The 27,739-nt window shown below is 34.9% G+C and overlaps 2 protein-coding genes and 3 pseudogenes across 4 annotated transcripts; 3 read left to right on the forward strand and 2 right to left on the reverse strand.

The window, feature by feature from the left end:
- Window positions 1–330: 330 nt before the first annotated feature.
- On the forward strand, window positions 331–2,753 carry LOC145572536 (protein ABSCISIC ACID-INSENSITIVE 5-like). The gene is made up of 4 exons (XM_081631504.1): window positions 331–1,558; window positions 1,770–1,841; window positions 1,960–1,989; window positions 2,447–2,753. Exons 1-4 carry the CDS (start codon window positions 407–409, stop codon window positions 2,543–2,545), a joined length of 1,353 nt encoding a protein of 450 aa, XP_081487630.1. The 5' UTR covers window positions 331–406; the 3' UTR covers window positions 2,546–2,753.
- A 534-nt stretch (window positions 2,754–3,287) lies between these two features.
- LOC145572537 (F-box/LRR-repeat protein At1g67190 pseudogene) lies at window positions 3,288–5,527 on the reverse strand (annotated as a pseudogene). Its single transcript, XR_014096877.1, has 2 exons — window positions 5,391–5,527; window positions 3,288–5,080 (listed from the first exon to the last, which is right to left on the reverse strand). The product of XR_014096877.1 is annotated as an F-box/LRR-repeat protein At1g67190 pseudogene (transcript).
- Window positions 5,528–7,457: 1,930 nt separating this feature from the next.
- LOC145572539 (large ribosomal subunit protein uL6m pseudogene) lies at window positions 7,458–11,335 on the forward strand (annotated as a pseudogene). Its single transcript, XR_014096878.1, has 2 exons — window positions 7,458–7,616; window positions 10,766–11,335. The product of XR_014096878.1 is annotated as a large ribosomal subunit protein uL6m pseudogene (transcript).
- Window positions 11,336–13,411: 2,076 nt separating this feature from the next.
- Window positions 13,412–21,572, forward strand: LOC145570591 (cell division protein FtsZ homolog 2-1, chloroplastic-like). Its single transcript, XM_081629711.1, has 8 exons — window positions 13,412–13,597; window positions 13,978–14,740; window positions 15,552–15,851; window positions 16,998–17,088; window positions 18,395–18,519; window positions 18,983–19,075; window positions 20,942–21,007; window positions 21,148–21,572. Exons 2-8 carry the CDS (start codon window positions 14,078–14,080, stop codon window positions 21,274–21,276), a joined length of 1,467 nt encoding a protein of 488 aa, XP_081485837.1. The 5' UTR covers window positions 13,412–13,597; window positions 13,978–14,077; the 3' UTR covers window positions 21,277–21,572.
- Window positions 21,573–22,248: 676 nt separating this feature from the next.
- Window positions 22,249–24,393, reverse strand: LOC145571285 (pentatricopeptide repeat-containing protein At5g04780, mitochondrial pseudogene; annotated as a pseudogene).
- Window positions 24,394–27,739: the final 3,346 nt, after the last annotated feature.

Genomic DNA, 27,739 nt, shown 5'->3' on the forward strand with positions numbered 1-27,739 from the left:
TATGCAAAACCATTACTGAAAATGAGGTTCTACCGTTTGTGAGCTAGGAAGCTAGGAAAACTTTAAGAAAAGAAAAGGGAAAAATTCAAAGTAAAAAATGACTAAATTATCAAACAGTATTTGTACTTTTTGTTCTTTTTTTGTTCTTTTTTTATTTGGAATTTGGGGTGTGGACAAAAAAGGGAAGAATTTATTTCTTGGTATCTCTTTTATTTCTTCCACTTTCTTTATCTATGATCTACCTCTAGTGTGATGGTTATGCTAACACTTCTCTGCTTTGCTCTACTGCAGCTTCATAGTCCAAATTACTGCTTCCTACAACAGATTTAAATCAAAGAGTTCAATCGGAGGTCCGAAAGGTTATCTATATTCGGAGGAACGAATAACGGTGGCGGTGAATTTACAAATGGTAGCGGGTGAGTTGGAAATAATGGCACAAGCAGAGGTTAATTCACCAGCAATGACAGCAACCATAGATCCTCATCACAACCCCAAAAACAATCACACAGACCATAATCATAACCATGGCAACGGCGGGACCAACAATAATAATAACAACAACTACGCGTTCCCAGCCTTGGGGCGCCAGTCTTCAATCTACTCGCTTACCTTGGATGAGTTTCAGCATACTCTTAGTGAGAACGGAAAGAATTTTGGGTCGATGAATATGGACGAGTTCCTAAACAGTATTTGGACTGCTGAGGAGAATCAAGCTCATCATGGCCACCATCATGAGCATCCTAATAATGTTCAGCTGCCTTCTGTTAGTGTTGCAGCTTCTTCGAGTAGTAAGGGGGCAATAGCTAAGCAGCCGAGCTTGGCGAGGCAAGGCTCCCTCACCCTCCCAGCACCACTGTGCAGGAAGACAGTTGATGAAGTTTGGACTGAGATTCAGAGGATCCAACAGCCTGAGGATGATGAACAACAGCAAAATGATCAGCAGCAACAACAGGTGGTAAATTCCAATGATCCTCAGCGCCAAGCGACGTTTGGAGAGATGACTCTAGAGGACTTCTTGATTAAAGCAGGTGTTGTTCGCGAACAATGTGGGCCCACGGCTCCAACACCATTGGCAGTAGCACCCGCTCCACCTCCAGCTCAGCACCCGCCTCACCACCAATTTGGCTTTAGTGCTCCCCAGATGGGTCCTACCTTCGTCACAAGGCCCATGATGGGTATGGCCACAGGAGGGGCCTACCAGCCTATGCCGCCAAGTGCAGGAGAGAGTTCCGGGTACACTGGGAATGGAAAGAGGAATAATGGGTATCCAGCTCCAGTGGTGGGCCCCTCAGTGGCCTGTTATGGAGGTCGTATGAATAATGGAGGGGGCCCTGGTGGAGCTTTCGCACCTGGTGCACCAGTTAGCCCGGTTTCGCCAGAAGGCATGTGCGGACCAGGCCAGGTAGACAATCCTGGTGGCCAGTATGGGATGGACATGGCTGCGCTACGAGGGAGGAAGAGGATAATCGATGGCCCAGTGGAGAAGGTGGTGGAGAGGAGGCAGAGGAGGATGATCAAGAATAGAGAGTCTGCAGCCAGGTCTAGAGCCAGGAAACAGGTATCACTTTTTTTTTTTTTTTTTTTGAGTAAATAACTTTGTCCATATAGTTATGCTAGAAAATAGTATAGAACTCTTAATAATTACAGTGAGTAAATTATGATGTAAAAGAAGAGCAATTCTAGAATGCAGTGACTTATTTTGAATCGATCGGTTTTGTCTTGCACTAGTTCCTTCAACTATATGGCTTACTGAATTGCATTCTCTACAGGCGTATACCGTAGAACTGGAAGCAGAATTAAATCAGTTAAGGGAGGAGAATGCACAATTAAAGCAGGCCCTGGTAATAATACTGGTGTTTCCTGTTGAATTCAATGTGTTTTTCTATTCAAGCGCACATTATTACAAACAAAAGAATTCCCAACTATAATTTGTCTCACAATTGTTGCTTTTCATTACAGGATGAAATTGAGAGAGAAAGGAAACAGCAGGTAATCCTTTTCGCTTTGCCTTTAAGAAAAGTTTTTGACGGCCTCACGAGTTATGATTGTTAAACCTGGAATGCTCACAGAAACTAATGATTTTTTAAATGAGAATCAACTTTAGTAAGCCATAGTTAGAGCCATAGAGGTGGCAAGCATGTCTATTCCAGTGTAGGTACAGTGTTTTGGGGCATATTTTGATGATTTACTGACCTGGTTTAATTTTGGCCTGGGTCATATTCGGTTTTCATTAAGTAGCTTATTATGATTTGTCAATGAATGATAGACCTACTAATTTTCAGGTCAGGTTGGGTCAATTTTTGTTCGAGCCATGAAATTTTGGATATTGTTTGAGATTGGTTCAAATAATTCAGATCATGCAATTGTAGGGGTCATTGTTCGGAGCAATCAAAAATTGATCTTTAGACAACAATTTCATCGTGTTTTATTTGCTTGTGGTTTGCAGTATCATGAGGAGCAGAATTTACAGGCAGTACTGAGCAGGGCACAGAGAGCTCAAGATAAGTTGAGAACAATGAGGAGGAGTCGGAGCTGCACCCTTTAGATTAGATTCAAAGAGGAAACTGAGTCCGGATATAGTATTTAGTAGTAATTATGTAATCTGATCTTCAGAGATCAATAATGTAGTGTTTGTTGTTCTTTTAGGTTATATTATACACAAAGCAAAACAGCCTACCTTTCTCTTCTGTTGTCATCTTTAAAATGCTGTAAATATTTTCTGCTTTTTAGCAACTAGTTGCAGAATTTGTATATGGATTTCATCCTCTCCTTAATGTATTGCAAACTTAACAGGAGAATCTGTCAGATAGAAATTCAAGTCAAATTTTGAAACAAGTTGCTAATTCTCATCATGCGTTTTGAATATAGGTTTATATTGATCAGTCTAGTTTAATTTTGGTCGACACCAAATGCAAGTTGAATAACTTGGCATCACAACCAGTTTATGTTTCGCTAGCATTCACCAGGACCATTTTAGCTAATGTTAGCTCTGTTAGCACTTAGCAGGGGGAAAAAAAAAACCACATGAATTGATTTAAACGAGCTTAGGCAACTGAGATGCAACTGCAAATGTTGCCTCAATTTCTCCAAACCAAGAGCATTGCCTTCCATTGTGTAAACTTAAAGTATCAATACACATGCTTGATAAGTTAAGCAGCCTTAAGCTGTTAAGGATATATGCATGTACTTGTTTCGATTCTTTGTGAGCATAGTTAGAGGAACTGGTTAAGAACTATATAAAATGTTCTAATTATGGTAAAAAAAAAAAACACAGCTGGTCCTGTGTTTGCATCACTAATCATAAACCATGATTGTTATCTAGGACTGCTAATATTTTTATCAGAACAGACCATTGCAGCTACTTCTTTCTCATGAACAACAACATTAAAGGTAGCTTGTACATTGTACTCTAGTACATGATTTTACAAGACAAAAAAAAAAAAAAAAAAAAAAAAAAAAAAAAAAAAAAAAAAAAAAAATCACATCTTGGTCCATATTTGCATGACTTCATACCCAACCACAAACAATGTTCAACATTTAACAGTGTATGGGAAAATTTGTAATCTTTCCATAAAAACATAATTTTGTTTATAGCATTTGGGTTCCTAATATTGCTTATGAACATGTAAGGTTACAGCAATTTCTATCTGTAGGAAGCCTTGATCCCGAGAGGATTGGAGGAAAGAGAGTGACATATGTCCCTGACCAAGCCACACTTCTAAAAAACTTGACCCAAAATTACAAAGGAATAGTTGTCATTCAAATTCAAATAATACCTCTACTTGTGAATGAATCCTCATAAGCCGAACAATGGATGAGGTGAAGCGAGCAAGAGCATTGCACTCGTCATGTGTTTTGGCCCCTGACACAGCCCCATAGATAATCAACTTCTTGAGATTAGGGCATCTTTCTAGAAGTCCAGACAACCATTCGATGAAGAGATCATTAATTACCGTCCACCCCAATTCCAACACAGCTACATTCTCCAAACAAGATGATCCTGGCAAACCATATTGAAGCACAGAGTCTCTTTCATAGCTTAAAGAGAGATGCTTCAGTCGAGGAAAGCAAACAGAAACAGCCTCCAAATCCACAACTTCATCTTCATCATCAAATACTCCGCCCCAGAGTCTAAGATATCTCAATCTCGGTGACTTTGAGATTATATGATAAAACTTTGGCCACATAATTGTGAAGTTGCTTGCATCAACAACTTCGAGATTTTCAGTATTCTCACCAATATCAAAATGCAAAACACTAACATCGTCAATCCTCAAAATCCTCAACCCACCTTTCCCAACAAGCAAAAACATTTCAAGGGTACAATCCTTCAAATGCAGTTTCTCAATATGATCACCCTCTAATATAACCTTGTCCATGCTTATAGCGTCCATATAGACATCTTTCAATGAAGTACTACAGAGCTCCAACGTTGTATGATTATCAGATATGGCAATATCAGGATTAATAAGCTTTAACACCTCAAGCTTAGGACAAATATTGAGGAGCAAACTCAAGTCTAGCGCTGAGATGCTAACACTAGTCAATAACAATGACCTCAATTGAGGAAACCTCTGATAACTAGGCTCGACACCAATGATCGAGTTATGAGCTAATGCCAAAACCTCTAGCTTATGCCGTCCACATTTTTCTAAAATGTTCACACTAGGAATTGTCCTCACATTATAGTATAGCTCGCGCAAAGAGTCTCGTGTATACAACAACCAAGCAACTACAGGCGCAGCTGAGAATTCGTCGACATCATCCATAAGGATCGAAAGACGTTGAAGTCCTCTTGTTTGGAAGATAGTTTGAGTGATCAAAATTTCCAATCTATATTGTGGGAAATCATGGTACAGAGGCCAATCACTCGAGTCGAACAAGAGAGAATGAAGGTGATTCCTCCAAGCCTCACGCCATTTTCGGCATGAAGTAGATGCTGTCACCACATCTCTGGCAGCCCCAAGTTGGGACAATATGTTACCAATAACTTCAACTGGGAGATTATCCATACATACACAAAAACAACCCAAAAGTCCAACCTCAATACAATCTGTCTCCGTATCTGTCTCCGTGCAACCTAGATTAAAACCCAAATAAACGAAACAATTTTAAAATCTAGTGTAGGATTTGTGAGAATCAGGGTTTCAAATTTGCCCCATCAAAAAGCAAAAAAATTGAAAATTTAAGACACCCAGAAACAAAATTAGATAAAATCACTTAAAGGGTGTAACTAAAAGACGAAATTACAGCGAATTATGGTACAATTTAGCAATTTTAGAAGCAATTGAATCAAATTGTTCCCCAACTGAAGCATAATAAATATAAAAAATTCAAAATTACGTTGTATAAAAGGAAACTTTTGCGATGAAATTCGAAAGAGAACTTACCGTTAGATGTAGATGTCAAACCGGTGAAGTATAGTGTATATCAATCAATTCAACTATTCAGTAGTTTGTGCTGCGGCTGCAAAATGGGGCATTGCCGCATTGGCGTGCTCTTCCTATTTTCCACCTTTCGGGTAAGAATAGCAAGATTAGAATTTGACGATGGTCGCCAAAAGTGAAATTGTGAAATACTTACCAGTAAAAACAAGTTTAGGAAAATTTGTCAATTACAATCTGTAAAAATACTCATCTTTGCAGGTCTTAAATTACACTATTAAAGTTCATTTTTGCAAAATACAACAAAAAAAGGGAAAAAAAAAAGTCACCAAACATTTTAAAATACAACCAATATCGGATATCCGGCTACTTTCGCTGTAAGTTTATGCATTAATCATTTATTGATACTGTATAACCCCGTCCCCTGCCAATACTAGTTTGGAACCATTTATTGATATTATGAAATTCTTGCATACATATGCGCAAAAGACAAAACTACCGGAAATGTAAGTGAGTTGTTCGTTGAAGTTATAGAAAATATGGATCAAGAGATTAATAAGCAACCATTGAATGTCAAGAGTGATGAAGATGATGATGTGAATTCTACTCATTCGGACACTTATTATTCTACCAATCAATCCGGAAAACGCCCCATGATGAAAGAGAATGATCATTCAACTACTTTCAAAATGGCAAAAGTGAAGGCTTCTACAACTCATTCTTTTGCAAGTGATTCTACTACTCAATCCGAAAAACGCTCTATGAGGCTAAGGTAAAAGGAAAGAATTATATAGATTTGAAGAGCTTGTGTATAAGTGATGATGATTTGGTGGCCTCCCTTCATGATGTTTTCAACAAATTTGGGAAGATATTTGAAGATATCAATATTAATCTCGGGACTATAGCTAGTGCATGGTCTAAAGCGGAAAAAAGGGAGCAAAAGATGGATGAAAAAGTGAACAATGTTTTGGATGAAGTAATGAAGTTAGATGACATTTCTCCATTCGAAGCTTTAGAGCTTGCTACAATTATCATGGCGGAAGAACATAAACTCCGCATCTTTTATCAAGCACCAACTAATATAAAGAAAAATATGCAATTGATCTCTTAAGAAGAAGTAGAAAATTTTGTCTTAAGTTATTGGAGTTAATGTTTCAGTAGCTTTTGGATTATTATTTTTAGAATGCAAAAATTTCAATGCTTTTGTGATCAATTGCATATGGTAATTATTGTTGCTCTACGCCTCTACATTGTATAATGTGTAGCAAAAAATAGCAAAGACAACAAAAAGTAAAAGGAAAACTTTTTTTTTTTTTTTAAAAAAAAGAAAACTATTTGTTTCCCAGTTATCTATGCTAAACAAATTGAAACGAATTGTCATAATCGTTTAACGTTTCCTTAGTGATACCAAACAACTAATAAAGGGTAACATTATGAGGGCGTTTGGTATGGATATTGGAAATGGAGTAGAAAGAAAACAATAAGGAGAAGAAATGAATCATTTAACTTTACCTTTTCATTTGTTTGGTTTAAACATGGAATGAATCACTTCAACCTTAACTATATTTATTTTTGTTTGAGAAGGGTAAAGAAAGTTGTTACCTTAACTATTAGATAGGTAATAAATGGGTGGAAAACTGGAAACAATTACCCTTATGTAATACTTCCTCCGTTTTTATTTACTTTATGCGTTCAATTTAGACACACATATTGAAAAGGGGAAAGAGAATGATAAAGCAAGTAGGGTACACTAAGAAACCAAGCTATAAAATTTACCCAAAAGAGAAACATGTCTATTAAAAATAAACTTCCTAAAAAGGAATACTCCGTATGTGTCAACTAAAAAAACGGAGGTCAGTAGTAATTATTACCAATCATTCTAATCAAACACTTGATACCGGTAATTGTTTGATTGAGGGCCTGTTCTAATTTTTTAAACTATTTGGAGTTAACCTGAACTGAAATTAAGCTAAAAAGAACAGACCCTGAATCCATTTCCAACCCTAAAAATACTCTTTATTTCCAATCTGTGACCGTTGCTAATTTGATACCCAACGCCCCTACTCCGTGAATACTGAATACATGTCCATTATTCTTCCTCCTACGTTTTCATTTCTCTCCTTTAGAGCGTCACTTTACTGCACCCTCTCTCTTTCTCCTCCATTGAAGCACATACTCTTCTCCATTGGAGCCGCTTCTGAGCTTTCCCCACTTCTCGAAGCAACTTCTGAGGTAAAATTAATAATTTCTTTTTTATATCATTGTAAATCAATTTCACAATCTGGGGTTTATCGTTAAATCTAATTGTCAGTAAAGTCAATTTAGGGTTCTTCTAAGATAGATTATTGAACATTTAGTTATTTTTATTTGGTTATAGTTACTGAACTTGTGTATGATTATAACGATCGATTTTGTTTCTTAAATATTGCTATGTGCAATTTATGCTGATACTCTTAAGCGAGAAGAATTTAATGTGATTTTTGGAGCTTATTTTGATAATTAAGTCAAATTTAGTTGTTAATGGACCTTTTGCTAATGTGTTGCAAGCTGTTGTTTATAATCTGTATTGTAGGCCAGAACTATAAAAATGGACCTTTTCTCCCTGAGCCGGGGCAGGGTCGGGCTTGTGTAAATGTCATTGTTAATTGTGATGCATTTCTTAGTAGGAATTTGGAGATTTGATGGGTTTGTTTATGAAGAGCTACTAGTTTTAGAATATGATTCTTTGAATTATATTACTTGTTCTTCGAAATTGATAGTCACATTGTCCCAATAGCTCCTCATCCTCGCTTCACTACTCCAATTAAGTGGGATTATGTTTGGGAATCTTACTAAAAAACTAATTCAAATCTAGGGTATGCGACGTTCTATTTGGAAATCGCAATATAATGTACAAGTATACAACTATACATTATTATTCCTAGATGGACCTCCCATTTGTTGCTGATTTTTTAAAACTTTGGTAAATCAGCTAAGAACCTCCACAATGATTATTTTGAATCTATTTGCCATGTTTTTATGAAATGTTTACTTCGGTGAGTTCAAAATTAAGTTTGGTGACGGTCTCATTTTTCCATTTGACGATGCTGTTTGGAAAGATTTGATTGATTAGGGTTGTGGTGTTGGTTGTACATGTCAGAATGTAATTGATCCAATATATAAGGTAGTGTTAGTTGGGAAAATATGGCTTTGTTAGTAACTTATAGAGTAGATTATTGTCTAAGGAGAAGAATATTATCTGCTCAATGCCTTTACTATTACAGTAATTTACATTACTAGACTATTTTCCTGAAAAGGTGAAAACTTTACTATCAAACTTTTTGATAGTTCTAATTCCAATGATTAGTTGTTTGATATAATTCTTCCCAGAAGGGGTTTGTTCTAAATTTGCTGCGGGATATTATGTTTCAGCCACAAAGTCCAAAGGTGGTGGAAAAGTTCAGAAGGGTCATATCTATTGATTTCTAGACAATTTCTATGCCCTAGATGCCCTCTTGTATAGTTTGAAAGCTTTGATCTTTTTAGAGGATGGAAAAAATATTCTAGCAACCTCGTTGATGGGAGTATGAACTTCTCTCTAGTTAACTGGATATGTCTGAGAATAGTGGTGACTGTGTTTAAAAGGATATATTAAGTGTATAATGGTATAGATGTGGGGCTTAATTGTTAGTAGAATCATTTGTAGCTATAATGGTTATGTATAGTAGCCCCCTATGTTACATTGACACGGGTACGGGTATCCGATATTGGTACGTATCCGAGTGTCGGATACGCCATTCTCAAAAATTTAGGACACGGGGACACCGTCTTAACATTGGACTCGGGTACGGATACGGCAATTTTATTGATAGATTTTTATATCTAGGTGAGTGGATTGCTAAAAAAAAGTAAACAAAATAAAAAGCCCAAGTTGTTTATTTAAAAAAAGCCCAAGTTGTTGATAGAGAAACATAGGTTTAAGGCCTTTTAAGCTTTTTACCAATTAAAACAAAACCCTAGCCGCCACCCTTAAGCACATATATTAAAAAAAAAAATGTTACTGCTAGGTAAATCAGGAGAGAGGAGGGAGAAAAAAAGTCAAAAACTTCAGAAATTAAATAAGTAAATACACGTGAAAGAAGAAAGAGAGAGAAAACTGCATTGAGAAAACTCGTAATCGTGTTCATCTTCGAAATTGTTTGAGAACCGTCTTCATCTTCTTCAAAGCTTCAACTCCTTCAATGGCCGCCGTACCCGAGAACAAAATGGAGTATCCGGAACGGATTTCATACCCGGATCGGTGTCGCGTCGTATCGACCCGGGTATGCCGGCCAAAATGCCGTGTCCAGGTAACATAGGTAGCCCCCTTTTGTTTTTATATTGTGTGTGGGTGTGTGAGAGACGGGGATTTGGGGGGTGGGGGTGGGGGGGGGGGGGGGGGTTGGTTCCGGGGTTGTAGCAATGACCATCTGATTGGGCAATGGGCATACATATTTTAGAACTTGTCATGATGAAAGAGAAACTGTAAGATCATATGGAGTACTAGAAGTGCAATTGTGATGATATTTGTAGCCATGACCATCTGATTAGGCAATGGGCATACATAATGTAGAACTTGTCATGATGAAAGAGAAACTGTGAGATCATATGGAGTACTAGAAGTGCAATTGTGATGATATTTGTGGCAATGACCATCTGATTGGGCAATGGGCATACATTTTGTAGAACTTGTCAGATGAAAGAGAAACTGTAAGATTATATGAAGTACTAGAAGTGCAATTGTGATCATAAGTAGTTGGATGGATGGTTTGCTCAACATAGACAAGTCAAAATGTGAAATAGGTTGGGCATGCCAAGTTCAGGTTAGGTGATTTTTGGTTCAAGTCAGTTACGAGGGGGTCTCCCAGGTCCCAAACCTGTGCCAAGGTTTGCTGCTGAAATAAGGAGTGGTAAAATTGTAAAATCTGTATGTTACCTCTTTCATGATCTGTTACCTTTTGCTTCTAATCTTTGAAAAAATATATCTGTTCCGAGTGTTCTAGTTTGATGTTCTTTCTCCGATAAACAAACTCTTGTTGAAGATAATGCCTGGTATTGTTGTTTTTCTAATTTCATACTTTAGGTTTTCATATATGTGAAACGAAAGTTTAATTAAAAGTGAAAAAATAGTAAAGTTTTCTCTAATTTTTTGGTAAATAGAAAAGGTCTGTGTTTAGTTTGGGTCAGCTACAGTGCAGAAAATGTCACAATCTTATTGTTTTTTTTTTCTTTGGTGGGGGAGGAGTCTGATTATCTGACCCATACCTGTGTTCAGCCAATATGCACTGCTTGTGTTTGTTCAGTTTTTGGTGAAGGAGTTCTGTTTTACCTCTAATATATATATAAATCCTGAATTTAATCAGATCCGATGGAAGCAAAGTATTTCCGAATTCTGAGGCTATTAGGAACAGGATACAAAGCCAGAGCTGAAGCAGAAGGTCGCTTGTTGTGCCTTAAACTGGGTTACAGTCATGAAGTTGAGTTGCCAGTTCCACCCACTGTTCGTGTCTTCTGCTTTAAACCTGATGTAATCTGTTGTGCTGGTATTGATAAGGCAAGAACGCATCAGTTTGCTGCTGCTGTTCGTAGTGTCAAACCCCCTGATTCGTACAAAGAAAAAGGTATGCGTTACAAGGACGAAGTCATAAAGTTGAAGCCTGGAAAGAAGGATAGATTGAAGTAAAGAGGTTTGATTTTTGTACTAGCAGTGGCAGAATGTGTATCGTCGGTTCATTGCTGAGTTTTAAAGTTTGTAGTTCGAATTTTGTATTCTGTTAAGAGTATAGAACCGTTTATGATTTACAAGCATTTTTCAGGATAGCAAATTGTTTATGTTGAATATCTGTGAGATGAACTTGAATAATGTCCCATGAATTTCATGTTGCATTTTTACAGCTGATGTAAAAAATCCTGTACAAGATAAGAGCCATACTAAGATGTTGATAGGGACTTGCTCTTAGGTCGTGCTCTGTGTTTTGCAGACAGGACTGTCAAATTAATTGGATTGGATAAATCAATATCGGATCTGATGCAGATCAGATACTTGAGTTTTTATAGTTTTATTAGATAGTTTTACATGATGATGAATGTACAGTAATTGTGCATTGTGATTACAATCCACATGAGAAGCTGCAATCACCTAAGTTTTCTGATGGTGATTTGTATTTGAACAAATAAGCTGAAGTTTTCTTCAGTAACTTCAATGTATAAAGAACAGATTGACATCATTATTGAACTGAGAAATAATTTAACATACAAACATTTCCGTAAAGTAATTCTTTGGATATGGATTACAGTCACTACACAACATGTCAACATGGGTGATTGAATTATCTAATCGGTATGTTATTGTTATCATATTTTCCAATGTGAAATAAGGACAATGTAATGCCCATTTGGTCATGTTATTGTTATGAACATGATTTTACTTACTTAAATTAAATTATATTTAACATAATTAATATTTTTAATTGAAGAGAACACGGCTTTGGAAATTCGATAAATTCTAGCATAACTAGATTAACTACAGAGCACTTGGTACATGATAGTAATATTTGAATTAGTCAACAACTAAATTGAGGTAAATCTTGTGCACTTTTTTTTTTTTTTTTTTTTTTTTTTTTTTGAGGTAAATCTTACTCGTCATGAATAAGTAATACGGAGTAACAATGATAAGTGTCTTTTTAGTACTTTTAAACCTCATGTTGGTATAATTTTGGTACATTAATTGTACCAACATGAGATCGAATAATATGAAGTACCAAGCAACACTTATTATTGTCATTGATGACGAGAGTAATTATTGGCATGGACTTCCTTCAACTAAATTTGCCCTTCAAAAACTTTTTTTTTTAAGATTCAAATTTGATTTTGCTGACGTGGACGTTGCCAAAAAAAGCAACAAAAGGCTTTTGAAATTGTAATTGTGCATATGTTATATGAAGTATATTGTTATGCAAATAGTTATAGTTTCTCTATTTTCTTTTGTTTGCCGAGTAATTTTTTAATACATAGTCATTTTGTCTTGATCTTTAGTTTTCATATATGCAATTTTTATCAATAGAATTTCTGGTAATTCTTAAAAAGTGATTGGTATTTTGGGTAAAGCAAAAAATAGTACTAATTTCTCTTCCTATTTTCTCCACAATTATCACTAATTTTTTTGATATATGCACTTCTCATTCATTACATATTTTCCTATTTATAATTCACCAAATGAAAATTAGAAAACTTTCAAAATTCGTAGTAAATTAGTAATATATTTCGTACATATGAAAAATATATTTTATGTGAAATCTTGTCAGACACTCCACAGTTTTTGATATTTTTAACCAAACTATTTTTTTTTTCTATTTATAATTTATTTTATTAATTATACAATACAATTACATTTTATAATATATAAATGGTCAAAAGTACATTATGGACTACAATAAGGGCCTGTTCACATTTACTGAACTGAGCTGAATTGAACTGATTGGAGCTGAACTGAATTGAACTGAGCTGAAATGAATATTTTATGATAGAGGGAAATTAGAAGTTGAACTGAATTCAACTGATTGGAGCTGAACTGAACTAAACTGAAATTAAGTAAATGTAAATAGTCCCTAAAACATACATAATCAAGAAGATGTTAAGAACTATGAAAAGTACAAGTACATGATTAGCCAATTAGCATATCACATTCATAATTTATTTTTTTGAAAGAAAGAATCACATTCATAAATTAAAAGTCACTCGTGGCGACAAATTCCTTTATTAATTATTAAATCTTGCCAATAAAATACATCAAAAAAAAGAAAAAAATAAGAATTAAAAACTCAATCTCACTAAAGAAAATTAAAGTCCTTTTCTCCTTTGCAATCTTGAATTGTACCCCACATAGGTTGCATTAGATTCAATAGCTTTCAACCATTTTTTGCATTTGTGATAAATGCTTGATTATGATTTTTTATTTTTAATTTTAAGTTGTATTTTTCTCTATTTTCATTTTCTTAGTTGTAATTTCTTGGTTAATGCCAAAACCCAAAACACAAAAAAGAACAAAGCAAAGGGGTGGGCACTATGCACTAACAGAGTGTGAGAAAAGAAAGGCTAAAACCTTCACCCAAAAATAGCCTCATTTTTAAACCCCACCTTCCAATTCTTCTGGATTCGTATGCTTTCTTCTTTCAATTGCTCTATGATAATCTAAGGTGCATTTTTCTCTCTCTTTTTTCCAGTTTTTATTTGCTTGTTTCCGCCATTTTTTTCTGAAATTTTGCAGTGTTATTTGATGGGGTTTTAGGGTTCTTTAATGTTGAATTTGTGCTCAATTTACAATTTTGCTGAATTATCTGGGGTTGCATTTTTCGTATTTATTAATGTCTAAAGAAATGTGCTTTTAGTTGCATTGTAGTTATTGTGCTAATGAATCTTTGATAGTGATACTGTGTTTAGTCAAGCTCAAGTCTTTGACTGATTGTGATTCCAACAAAATTGTGGGGTTTATATGATTGTTTAAGACGAGGGACTTTTCGATTTGGGTATTTTATTATGACTTTGATTTATACCCATATTTGATTTGTTGAAGCAGGTGTTGAGATAGGGACTTAAATTTTGCTGTTTGAAAGTATTTGTGTGAGGAATTGGAGTGGAACAGTATTTGGCTAAGTGGGCATTGTTAGGAATTTCATATGGCGAGTTGTGGGTCGAAATCCCTTACGTGTTCCGATGCTGGAAGCTCGAGGGGGGTATTGACTGTACTTGGAAGAAGATTTCCTATAGTGAATCAATTTGGTAGAATTACTTCTGTGAAGTTTATTGATGAAAGGAATGGTTCATGGGTTAATGGACACCAAATGGCGGTGTCATGTTTGTCCAAGTTCAAGTGCTCATTGAATTCACATAGTGTTAGTAGATCTAATAACAATGACCCATTTCTCAATCTTCACCCTGAAGTTTCGTTGCTTCGAGGGGGTGATGTGAGCAGCATGACGAACAGTTCAAGGAATGAAGGTCCAAGTGGAAGCGTGACAGATAGCTTAAGAGAGCCTTCCAGGGCTGATAATTTTAATGAAGCTACTATCAAAGTTATTGGTGTAGGTGGTGGTGGTTCGAATGCTGTCAATCGGATGATAGAGAGTGCCATGAAAGGTGTTGAGTTTTGGATTGTCAACACTGATATTCAAGCCATGAGAATGTCTCCTGTTTTCCCGGAGAACCGCTTGCAAATTGGTCAAGAACTCACACGAGGTTTAGGAGCTGGTGGGAACCCAGAAATAGGATCAAATGCAGCTAAAGAAAGCAGAGAAGCTATAGAAGAGGCCCTTCATGGCTCAGACATGGTCTTTGTGACGGTGTGTTTTGCACTCCATTAATCTTTCAGAACTTCATTGTTTCAAAGAAAAGTAATTAGTTATTTTTAAGTCCTTGGCCGTTTATAATTTCTACAATAAGTGTAGTCATTCACCAGCAATTAAAATGGTCCATATGATTGGTTATTGTTTATTTATGTTTTTATCATAGAATATAATTTTACATAATTATACGTCCAGTGCTTAACACTTCTTGCGTTATATTCTATATGAATGAATAGAATATATAAACTCTAGAAATTTCATTTCAATCCCCTATTGTTTGAGCCTGAAGATTGTATGTTAGTGAGAATTGTTTTTTCTAAAATGTTGCACAGAAACTATTCCGTTGTTTCTAGAGTGCTTATAATACTTTGTATCTTATGACTTATTTCGTCTCTTAAAGAAACTGTGTTCACACAAAATGTGCCATGGGTTGGAAAGACTATGTATATGGCCTTTACTCTCTCCACTTAATTTTAAGCATATATCATCTTGATTTGCTTCTTTTATAATGAGATAAATCATATCATTTGCCTATACACAAACACCCTACTCAAAACAGGAAAATGAAATTTACCATCGTTTTTATGTTCTTGCTGTAAGTTGTCTCCACTTCCTCCTGAATTCTCTTTGAAAAAGCTCTTTATGTTTGTGGATGTCTGTTTTCCTTTGTCTAAAGGAGCTTCATCATTTTATTGAGAATTGGTTGATGATGATAAACGGGAGTGTAAATGCTCACTAAAACAAAGTTGGTTGAATTTTGGATCTGTCTTTGATTGGCATTTTCCACTGGAATATATGTTTTTTGCAGGCTGGAATGGGTGGCGGTACTGGGACTGGTGCAGCACCTATAATTGCAGGGATTGCAAAGTCTATGGGTATCTTGACTGTTGGCATTGTGACGACCCCCTTTGCTTTTGAGGGTAGGAGGAGGGCAGTTCAAGCCCAAGAGGGAACTGCAGCTTTGAGAGAAAATGTTGACACTCTCATTGTCATTCCAAATGACAAATTATTGACTGCAGTTTCCCCAAATACACCTGTTACCGAAGCATTTAACCTAGCTGATGATATTCTACGGCAGGGTGTTCGTGGTATCTCAGATATAATCACGGTATGTGTTAAGGCTTCTTATATCTTTACCTTCTGTATGGTGAATGAAGAAGTCCTCAACATTCAAGCACTGTGCAATCTTTTTTGTATGTGGGTCCTCTGCCCTTGTTTATATAAAATTTGAGTTAAACATAATTAAAGTATAGAACTGACATAAAAGACCTTAGCTTTTAGTTAGGGAATCAATAACTGTGGCTGTTAAGAAATAAAGCACCGAGGTATACTAACAGAAACAAGCAAGTTAGCTTAGTATTGATCTAAGCTTGTTACACTACATCATATGAGAACTTATTAGTTTTGTTGTAGAGATTTTGTAATGGAACCCTAAGTTTTGTCAAATTTCCTTTTTTCTATCTGGTTAGTTGTTACATGTGTGGCTTGTAACTTGGTGCCATTGTGTCTAATGTGCTGTTAGATTATATTTCCTTATATTTTTAGCTATTGCAAACCCATAATTTAGTTGCATTTATGGATGGTATTTTTTTTTAGTTTAAACATAGGAGTCCTCAATTCAAAATATCGGCTTAAATTTTTAGAATCTCTCAATTTTTATTAAACAAAAAGAAAATGTTATAAAGTTTAGCTTCAAGAGTATCAAGACTATAGTTGCTGAATATATTTAGAAAATTAGAAGCAATTGAACTGCAGTATCAAAGTTGAAATTTAATGTTTGTCAATACACAACTTAATTGATTACACCCTTCAGAAGCTGCTTTCTTGATTTCGGGCGTTATGACAAATGTGTTTTCCGTGGAAACATTCTAGTGGGCTGTATTATGTATTACAAGTATATTTCTATGTCAAGGATGCCATGGTAAAATATTAGTTAACCAGTTTCTCTATAGAACATTAGAATTACATCAAGGAATTATTTTATCTGGGATATACAGTATTAGTTTTGGGCCATTTGCCACTCATTTGAACTATATAACTCGACAAAATCTTGCTGAATGGCTATTTCTATGTGCTGTGAGCCAGTGAAGCTGGGATCATTTGCACAATGTGAGCTATGATGATTTATGGTGAGTGTTGTGTGTTTGTTGTGCTTGTTGGCTATTTTATTACTTTTAGATTGACCCTCCTAAATTTTTTGACCTGAAGTATATTTTTGTTAAGTTGCTGATGTGTAATGTTAAATTGTTCACAGATACCCGGTCTTGTGAACGTAGACTTTGCAGATGTGCGGGCTATTATGGCAGATGCTGGCTCTTCCTTGATGGGGATAGGAACTGCTACTGGTAATTTTTTTTCCCCTTTTTCTAATGTAGCAAAATGAAAATAAAATGTGTTGAAGTGGACGTGAGCCCATTTAATGAAGTCTAAAATGCGGCTATGATCCAGAAGTTCATGAAATTTATTGATTATGTACTTATTAGTTATTACAACCTTCATTACACCAAAGTTTTTACAGAAAAGGCAAACAAAAACATAACTAACGACTACCTAGCATGCTACAGAGACTCACCTTTGCTTATGTACCATCTCTTTGAGTTTCTTAACTGCCGAGCAGCAAGTAAATCCAAAAACTGATGGCCTTCCTTTTTTTTTTTGGAGATAATTTTTGTCCAGTGTTCTCCGCTCATGATGACCATTGTTTTATAAAAGATCACTTGAAACTGTCTTTTAGAATATATGTGAAGTTCTCTGAGATGATTGATTTCTAAGAATGAAGAAAGTTTAGGTTCAATTCTTTTTTTTGGCCTAGGGAGATGTGATGGAGGGCAGGGGAAAGGTTTCACGTATGAGCTGCTTTTAGCTGAAACCTACCAACCCAATGAGCATTATCTCTACCCCTCTCTCCCAATTGAGATTCTAACCTTGCAGCACAACCTAAATTTGAAGGAGTGGGACCTTATAACTTGTGTATAGATGATGTTTTGAAAGTGTGTTTGCCTGTCATGAACTCATGAAATAGGTCTTTTCTGAATAAGAATAAGCCTTTTGATGATGTTTTCTTATTATTATTACTATGGCATTTGGCTAGGGGTAAGAAACCATTAGTTTATCTTTATTCTTGTTTGCTTGATTTTCTGGGGTTTAGTGTTGAAACTGATAATTAGCAAGGAAGATGTGCCATTAATTTCTTGAAATGATTCTCTTTAGGTTTAACCATGATACTGCCAAACAGAATTTACAATATGCTGATAAGACAAGCATATGCGGGCTGAAGTGGCCCCTTGGTTCTCCACTTATAACTTGCAAAGTAAATACACGTTTTTACTAGTTTTCAATATCTAATGGAGGGAAGTACTTGGGTAGCCAACCCTTTGATTCTATGAAATAGTTTTGCGTTTTAAAGCTCCCCTTTCTGTGTTGTATGCAAAATTGTTTTGATGTTGAGCTATGGGTCATGGCTTTTCTATGTCTTATCTTGAATACCTAGGACTTAGAGTGTACATGCTTGGTTTGTTGTTTTCATGCTTGCTTTTAATTACCTTTGCTTAAATTCAACTGCCTACCATGAGTTTACTAATATATCAATGGAAGCCTGTCTCAGCACTTAGCAGCTACATTTTTTCCAATATGTTGTGTATTTTTGTGTAGGTAAGACCCGAGCAAGAGATGCTGCCCTTAATGCCATCCAGTCACCTTTACTAGATATTGGTATAGAAAGAGCCACTGGCATTGTGTGGAATATTACTGGCGGAAGTGATTTAACTTTGTTTGAGGTACCTGCTTTCTGTCAAATAGATTCTACAATTTGTGTAAATTTGTTGTTTGATGCTTCACTTCCTTATGAAAGGTCTACCTAATTGATTTTAAATTGCATGTTTGAGTATTGTTCACCTTTTTTAGCCACAATAGTGGGTTCAGTAAATCATTTGTCACATGACTAGGATTCTTATTTTAGACATGTAGAACAGAAGTTATTGAAATAAAAAATGGTGTTATAACTTAATTTTTTTTTCTTCTTAATTTAGAATTGCAGAACAGATGTTATATGTCTGTCTCTCTAACAACATAGAAAATCATGTGTAGTAAGCATTTAATTATGTATGGGGGAAAAAAATCTAGTGATGGCAGATGGACGTTTTGTTCTGTAGAAAAAAAAGTTAAGCCCTGATGCTCTTTTTATACAACTCAACTTAATGCCTTTTTGTTGAGATGGATCTTAAAATTGTAACTTGACAGGTGAATGCTGCAGCAGAAGTTATTTATGATCTTGTAGATCCAACAGCCAACCTGATATTTGGAGCAGTGATAGATCCATCACTTAGTGGTCAGGTAAGTAAGCCATGTAAAATGCATTATGTGGACAATATATTGTCTCCTCATAATCTTACATTAACTTGTATCTTCTCTATGTGAGTTTTGTTAGAACTTATCAATCTGGTTGCTACTATGTCATGCGTCAGAGAGAATGATGTGCTACTAATGACAATACTCTTGACTTCTTAAGCTTTGATCTGTAGTATGTTTAGGCTTCTAGATATAGTTAGAACTAAGAATTGCGTCTTTGACTTACCAGTCGTATGCTAGAAACCTGTTCGCACAAAGCTTGATCTTCTCTGGTAACCTAAAATCCTCAAAGAGAGTCATTAAACTCATATTGCTTGACAATCATATTATATTTTACAGCATGATATGATTTTGATATTGTTCTAGCTCTACTCTGTAACTGGAAATTGTGCAAGAGTTTTTTAAAAGAAATTCTCATTGGTATTTCTGTGCTTTTGACTTTTATCAATGGTAGCCATTTTTATTTTTGGGTTATTAATGGTATCCCAAACTACTACTGTACTACACGTTATCAACTATGACATTAATGATGACTTGTTAAAACTAACTTTATTTAACCATGGTTAATTATCTCATTTGTCTAATACCCTTCATCATCTTCACACCATCCAATCCCCACCTCCACTACCAATTTTTCTCTCTCCTCCTTCACCCCACTCTCTTGTCTCTCTCTTCATCAAAAGTCTTAACTCAAATCGAAAATCTAGCTCAAACCCAATTAATTGTTCCAGAATCTACTCCTACCCATCTATTTTTCAAGAGGTTTTTACTAATTAATATTTTGGGATTAAGGAAATCTTTGGGTATTTTTTTAATTTTTTTTTTTTTTTTTTTTTGGATTTTCAGAGTATCCATTTAACCATTTCTTCATTCTTTCTTCCTCTCTTTGTTTTTTGGTTTGATAAAGGATATACTCCTTTCCTTCACGCTGCACTGCACCTCAGCACATCACTGTCATCATGTTCTAAAATTTCCGCAACACAACCTTATCATCATCATCATCATTAATCATACAACTAGGATTAATAAATACTCTTTACTCCTTCAAGATATTCCGATATTCGACACCTGATAAAATTTTGCAGTGGAGGTGGTGGCTGCAATGGAAGTGAAGCGGCAGTCAAGACTTAGTAGTGGAGATTTGAATGGGTATGGGGAGGGAAGAAAGAAGAATGGATGTGTCGGCTGATTTTGTGGGTTTGAATTTTTTTTTTCTTTCTTAAATCCCTTCTTTTAAGCTGAAAATGTAAACCTCAGTATTCAATAAAAGTTTGATTTAACAGAATTTCTAACAAAAAATCATTGATGCCACGTGTGATAAATTGTAAAAGATTAGGGCTACCATTGATAATCAAAAAAAGTTTTTGCTACCGAGAAAAGTCAAAAGTAGAAGGCTACCAATAGTAATTTCCTTTGTTTTTATTTTTGTAATGAAAGTGCATTAGCATAAACTTATGCAATGATAGAGGCTTTAGCTATGCTAGGCAATGGGTAACTCCTATATCTGCCACTTCTCTCATTTATTTATCAGAAGGCTGATCCATCTGAGTCTCAATAAAAATTGCATATATTGTCTTCCTCATTAAGATTGATAAAGTGTCAGCCATTCACCAGACATTTATGCATTCTTTATTCATTATACCCAAATGTGAAAAACACTCACATGGACCTTAGACATGAGCTTTAAATTGACCTTGAGCTTGGTCGTATTTTTAGAATGTCACGCAGTCCTCCGAGAACGTTTGGCTCTGATATACAAAAATTTGCCTCAAATACAACCAAATTCTACCTTTGTCTTGTCTGGTTATTGATCACCTTTTTTTGAACAAGAAATCCTTCCTTTCATTTCAGGTAGCCATTACTTTAATAGCAACAGGGTTTAAACGTCAAGAAGAAGGTGAAAGCAGGCCCCTCCAGGTATTTTTTTTTATTCCTCAATCCCTCCTTCCTTAAGTTGAAAGGAAAAAAGAGGGGAAAAAAAAAGGAACACTGACATTGATACTTAGACTGAATCTCAAACTTGTACCTGATTATTTTACTTTACTTTGAGGATGTAGGTAAGTCAGCAGACACAGGGTGATGGTGGCCCTGGAATTAACCGACGGCCATCTTTCAGTGAAGCTAGCTCAGTGGAAATCCCTGAGTTTCTGAGGAAAAAAGGGCGTTCGCGTTATCCTAGAGCATAATTCAATTGTTTCCAGCAAGATTCATCCGTGATCCCTGAGAAGCATTGCTATTTAACCTGGATATATAGTTTCTCTCTGTAGGTAGAAGTTTATGCCTTTTAATTTGCTGCTCTCTAGCGCGTACATAACAGTCATTTCCTTGTTTGAAATATAGGATTTTGAAATAAAAAGTAGCTCTTAAGTTATTCTGTATACCTTGAAAAAGTTAACTACGTTGTGTTTTATGTGATCAATACAAAGAATTCTTAAGATTATATTGTATCCATAATTGTTTTGCTGTGCTTTTGTTTGATGTAGATACTAAGTGTCTGATTGAAGTTTTGTACAACTGGTTTTACTGTTTATGCCTTTATTATATACCCTTTTATAGTTTTTGCTGTGCTTTGCAGCTCAACATGTCGCGACGAATGTCTAATCCTTCAATTCATAAAAATAAAGTAAAATAACTCAATTTCCCTCCATTAGTCTATTATGTCCATCAAGACTTATCAATTGATTAACCCATCAACTTGCAACATCATACGAGTTGGTTTGGTTTGTACTTCAGTGATGACTGATTAGTCAATTGGATCAGTTTGGGTAAAATCTAGGAACATTGTCACTTGTCATCTAACTTATTATAATCGACTAATTGATGATAGTGATACGGATTTTAAATTAGTTCGATTCATGTCATGTAACCTTGAAGACAATTCGATACAAGTCAAACTGCAAATTGGGTATCAGGCACAAGTGTTCGTGAAATCTAGTAAAACTAGAGATGCTCTTGAAAAGGAAATTTCAGACTTGTGTAAAATGCAAGACTCGATTCAGTTATTTGATTGGGAAGCAACACAATATGGAGTAATGTACCCCAAAACACCAAGTATTCTAACAGATTATTTGTCCAGTGACATCATTCACTGTTTGCCTTCTCTAAGGCCATTTTCTGGCTCAACAGTGACGAAATCACGAAATAAACCTCCTAGAGCACTACCAGAAATTTCCACAGGAACAAGATCCATTAGAAAAATGATGGAACCTCTTACTATCCCTCACTATTATACGCCTTCTAGTTACTCTTGCTATCAACTTGAATGCAGTATGACAGTCCAGGCATATCCTCAAATTCTTTTTTATGATGATAGGCTTCCAAGACGGTATACTCATTAGTGCAAATGCAACAGCTAGCTTCTCGCTATGATTTTTAAGTATCTTTTCCTTTGTGTCGTCATCTATATCAATATCAACGACTTCTATTTGGGGTTTATATCCAACTTTCTTTATCTCTTCTATGAGACCATCGAGCTTATTGTAGATCTCTCTTTGTTGAGGATGAGACCATTCATGTGGGCCAAAAACATGGGTTTTGTTCCCAACATCGATCCAGCTATAGCCAGGCACTTTTCTTATGTTTCCATCTTTTATCATTTTCCTCAAATTTCTTACATCTTCCCATTGTCTTTTTTTTGCATAAACGCTAGAGAGCAGAATGTGAGTGCTGCTATTCTCAGGCTCCAGCCTCATTAGCTTCTCTGCTGCGATTTTAGCCCGTGCTTTATCACCTTGAATCCTGCAAGCCCCAAGATAAGAAGACCAACCAAAAGCATTTGGCTCGAAAGGCATTTGACTAATGAAGTCATCGGCTTCTTTGAGCTTTCCTGCTCGGCTAAGTAGATCAATAATACATGAATAGTGCTCTGCTGTAGGTGTCACCCTGTAGTCCCTCTCCATGGCCCTAAAGTAGTCCAATCCTTTATCAACCAACCCAGAATGGCTGCAACCTGTCAAGAGGATCATAAAGGTTATAGCATTCGGTTTCATACCTCTACGGACCATTCTTTTAAAAGCTTTAGTGGCTTTTCTCCCGAAGCCATGTTGAGAAAAACCACTCAACAATGAATTCCATGCAAATTCAGTTGGGTTTTTGATACAGTTGAACAATCGTTCTGAATGCTCAACCAATCCACACTTCCCGTACATAAAAACTAGCGTAGATGAGACATATGGGTCTGCTGCAAAATTCATTTTAATTGCTAGAGCATGAAGCATTGATCCTTGCTCAAGCGCAGCTTGGTTAGCACAAGCTTTAACCAAGCTGGAGAACGTGAATTCATTAGGCTTCAAGCCTTGCCTCCTAAACTCTACAAACACCTCAAGCGCTTCCTCTACTTGACCAGCTTCCACATACCCATCAATCAAAGAGGTACATGACACAACATCTACACGCCAAGAGTTGTACTTAAACACTTTCAGCGCACTTTCCATGTCACCCACTTTCGAGTACATATCCACTAGTGCATTGCCTATGGCAGTATCCCTCTCAAAGTCCGATTTCACAATCATCGAATGAACCAATCTCCCAAATGTAAAGGCCTTCATTGCCCCACAAGCACTTAAAGCACACGAAATTGTATAACTATCAATCACCATTGCCTCAAACAACATTGTCTTAAAACCCAACAAAGCCTCCTTAAAATCCCCATTCTTGGCATACCCGTGTATCATCGAAGTCCACGAGATTTCATCCTTACAAGGCATCTCCTCAAAGACCTTACACCCATCACGAATCACCCCACACTTGGAATACATATCAGCAAGATTACTACCCACAAAAAGTTCATGGCTAAACCCACATTTTACACTGAGGCAATGTATTTGCCTCCCAAAACCGACATCCTTAAGCAACGTCGTAGCCTGTACAACACTCGAAAACGTGAACTCATTCGGACTTTCCCCAGCAATTCTCATCTGGGAAAACGCTTGTAATGCTTGTGTGCATAGAGAGTTCTGTGACAGAGCACTGATCAACGCAGTCCATGACACCAAGTTTCTCTTGGGCATTTTGTCGAACACTTTCTGTGCATAGTCGAGGTGCCCACATTTCGTGTACAGTATGAGGAGATAATTGTTGACATACTTGCATACTTTACAAACAGAACGGATGATTTGGGCATGAAGGTGTTTTCCTGCATTAAGATTCTTGGATTTTGTGTAAATTTGCATAACATTTGCTAAGGTTTTGGGATCATGAAGTATTGAAGAACTCAGTTTCCACTGCTTTTGATAATTCATAAGAGAATCAGTAAAAAAAGGGAGGTTAATTCTGTTTGTATAATTCAGTATAACAAAGCACATGTTAGTAAAAATTTCATGCTGTTAACTGAGCAATTGTCCCAAGATAAAAAAATTTATAGTAGACGCTTAAAATATTACTACCATAATATTTTCACGACTTTATGGTTTATAAACGACATATTTTGTCTTTTCTCGAAAAAAAAAATGACATTTTTTCCAAGTAATAAATTATCAGTAATTATTTTAGGGTAATGTTATATGTAGCTCTAAGGGCTATATATAAGTATTAAATACACTCTTGGAAATTATATAAAATTAGGAATTCATGACAAAAACACGCGTAAATCAGTGTAATTAGTGTTTATATGTTTATAATTTCTTAACTTTTTACGATTTTCAAGTGTAAATTTAATGCTTATATGTAGCCCTTAGGGATATGTATAACATTTTTCATTATTTTATTCAAAGTATAAATTAGTGTTATCAACATTTATTTATCAAATTAAAGTTTCGTTTATGTTAATTTTATTATTATTTTAAAGTTTCTTGTAAAATGATTATTTTATGTTGAATCAAAATGTTTAAAAATTATATTTGCATTATTGTAGATATTAGGAGACTGATTATGTCCATTTTATAATGTGAAAAATTGAAGGGAAAAAAAAGAAGCGATTCAAGAGACGAGGTTTTTCATCAATGTCAAATCTCACTCGCGATCGTAGTTCTACAGAATTAGAATTGTTATTTGATTCAATTTTCATTGTATTTATCGTTTCTAATCTCTTTTGTAGATGTCGTATGACTTCTTATTAATGAATTAATCTTCCATTCAAAAAAAGATATTAGGACACTGATTATGTCCATTTGATAATGTGAAAAATGAACCGATCATATTATTTATCATTAAAATAATATGGCAGTCATATTTCAAACGATTGCTATAAAAACATCCGTCGTAAGACTCATAAGCTAAGAATAATTAGACTTCATTCTCCTCACCTTATTCAATATATATTACTATTAAAATCAAACCATATAAGAAGATTTTAGACCAAGATAGATCGGATCTTCTTAATTCCATTCGCTTATTGTTATAAAGAGTACTCGTATATCTTAATTCCGTACATATGTGTAAAAATTATAGAAATCATACTCGTATATTTGAAAAACAATAAGTCTTGTGTAAGGCGGGTGTACATTAATTTTATTTTGAGACAGTCAGTTTGAGGGTGAATTTAATTATTTTTATGATAATTTTAACCCATTAAAGGGTATATTTCAATTTGTTGTTAGTTTGAATTTTATTTTAATATGTAATTTCTTATAGATTCATGATTAAATACTATAAAGACTAGTATGATTAATCTAATACATTATATGTTTTTTATAGGCTAAAAATTATTATTAAAAAAATAATAACTTATGTAGTATAAAGGTTAGCTTTAAATATTTTTAAGATAACTTTAACCCATCTCACAATAAATTAACCTACACCTGGCTTTTTGGAGAATTTTAACTTGCTAAAACAAATCTAATGATATTACTTGATCATTATCAGACAAATCAGACAATCACATCAGAAAAATTCAAATTAGACCAAATTAAAGTAGAACTGAAGAAATACAGTCAAGAACACCTTAAATAAACTAAAGATTAAACATCCTTATTTATTTCGTTTGATTTGGGTGCCCTAAACTTTTCAGTTTCCACGTTTATTGATGCATAACTTAAACCAATAATTTTAAGGCTTGAAGCAAAAACCAAGGGAGGTAGGAAACTGACAAATTTGGGATAAATAATTAGTAGTATGGCTTGATTATCATTCATCAATTGGTAGAGTATTTATACAAAAACCTAAATCATTAAGAAACAATCTTCTAAAAGTATACTATCATAATCATAAATCTTAGAGATATATTCACTAAATAATATCTTAACATAAATAATCCTAAATATATTATTCTCTTAATAATATCAATATGGAAAATATATCACCAATATATTTTCCAATATTGATTATATCTCATATCTCTAACACCCTTTCGCAATTATAACGACAGTAACACGAACGTTGCAATTGGGAATTCCAATTCTTATTTTGGCTAATCGAAGTCCAGATGTTACTCTGGTGATATCGACTTCATTTTTTCCAATAATGATGAGAATGTTTAACTTTTAGAACTCATCAATCAACGATAAAATAGGAACGTCATTCTTTTCGAGACTACCATACTTCGGGGTTTTTTTTTTTTGGAGCAAAATTGAGCTCACTTTATATAATACTTTTTCAAAGCAAAACCAAGCTTAAATCAAACTCACAACCAAAGGAGCAAAAATCATTCTCAAATCATATCAAAATCCTTGTCCAACGGCATAAGGAGATACATTTAATAACCTTCTCCTCACATACGAACATCTTTGTGCTTTTAATAATCCCCATAACAATGTCAATGTTCATATCATCAATCATATCACCAATTTCATGCAAAGAGCTTTGTACTTTGATTACTCTATCGAATTGCATATTGTAGTTCTTTCTTCGTTTATTACAAAGAATAACACAATGCCTACACTATCTTTTAAACACCAACCAGCACAACCCTTCATTTGAATCACTTCTGTTGGTTTAAAGTAAACCAAATTAGAACTGTGCCTCTACAATAATGACAACATGTGCTATTAAAGACTCAAAACACATCGATGTAGGGATCACACCACATCCAGAATGAAATGATTCCAAATCCAGTTCTTTATCTAACTTAATCAATCCTAGTAAAATCTTTGACCTCTTTGGTGATAATCTTCAAATCTGATCAAAAACATTTCAGAAATTGTTTGTTTTCAGTGTGCAATGATATGAAGGGTTATAGCTAAATAACTCTTTGAAGTAGGAGTAACATATACTATTGCTGGACTACCATCTTTTGTATGTTGAAGTATATCTTAGTGACAAACTTTAGTAAGAGCAACTAACATATAATATTCATCATTATTGTCTACCACCTCAAATTTATGATCCAGAAATTAGTGGATACTAGCTTGAAACAAGAATCAACTTTAATCCATTTTTTGTAATTGATGAATACAAATTAATAAATCATCATTTAAGCCGAATAATACCGGAAACACCTCTTGTTGCAAAACACTTAGATAAATATAAGCTTGTGTAATGCATCAATATTATAGTTGAAAAATATAAAATAATATATAAAAAAAATAATATTAAAATTATTTATGACGTGAAATTATTTATAAATTAACAAATACATACTATTTCTGTTTTTTTTAGTTGACACGTTTTGACTTTAGCACTATTCACACACTTCCCTTTGACCGTGTTTTATTGGTTATACATAATGAAAAAAAAAAGTCATGTGGGGTCTTGTTAGATTCGTCACAATGTATA

Source organism: Chenopodium album, chromosome 12 (assembly GCF_948465745.1).
Source record: "Chenopodium album chromosome 12, dcCheAlbu1.1, whole genome shotgun sequence".
Lineage (NCBI taxonomy): Eukaryota > Viridiplantae > Streptophyta > Magnoliopsida > Caryophyllales > Amaranthaceae > Chenopodium > Chenopodium album.

Excerpts from the sequence above, each read along its gene's own strand:
- LOC145570591 (XM_081629711.1), top strand. The coding sequence starts at position 14,078 with ATGGCGAGTTGTGGGTCGAAATCCCTTACGTGTTCCGATGCTGGAAGC. Across the intron at positions 14,741-15,551 it reads CAGACATGGTCTTTGTGACG|GCTGGAATGGGTGGCGGTAC; the intron begins GTGTGTTTTGCA and ends TGTTTTTTGCAG. Across the intron at positions 21,008-21,147 it reads GTGAAAGCAGGCCCCTCCAG|GTAAGTCAGCAGACACAGGG; the intron begins GTATTTTTTTTT and ends TTGAGGATGTAG.
- LOC145572536 (XM_081631504.1), top strand. The coding sequence starts at position 407 with ATGGTAGCGGGTGAGTTGGAAATAATGGCACAAGCAGAGGTTAATTCA. Across the intron at positions 1,559-1,769 it reads GGTCTAGAGCCAGGAAACAG|GCGTATACCGTAGAACTGGA; the intron begins GTATCACTTTTT and ends CATTCTCTACAG. Across the intron at positions 1,990-2,446 it reads AGAGAGAAAGGAAACAGCAG|TATCATGAGGAGCAGAATTT; the intron begins GTAATCCTTTTC and ends TGTGGTTTGCAG.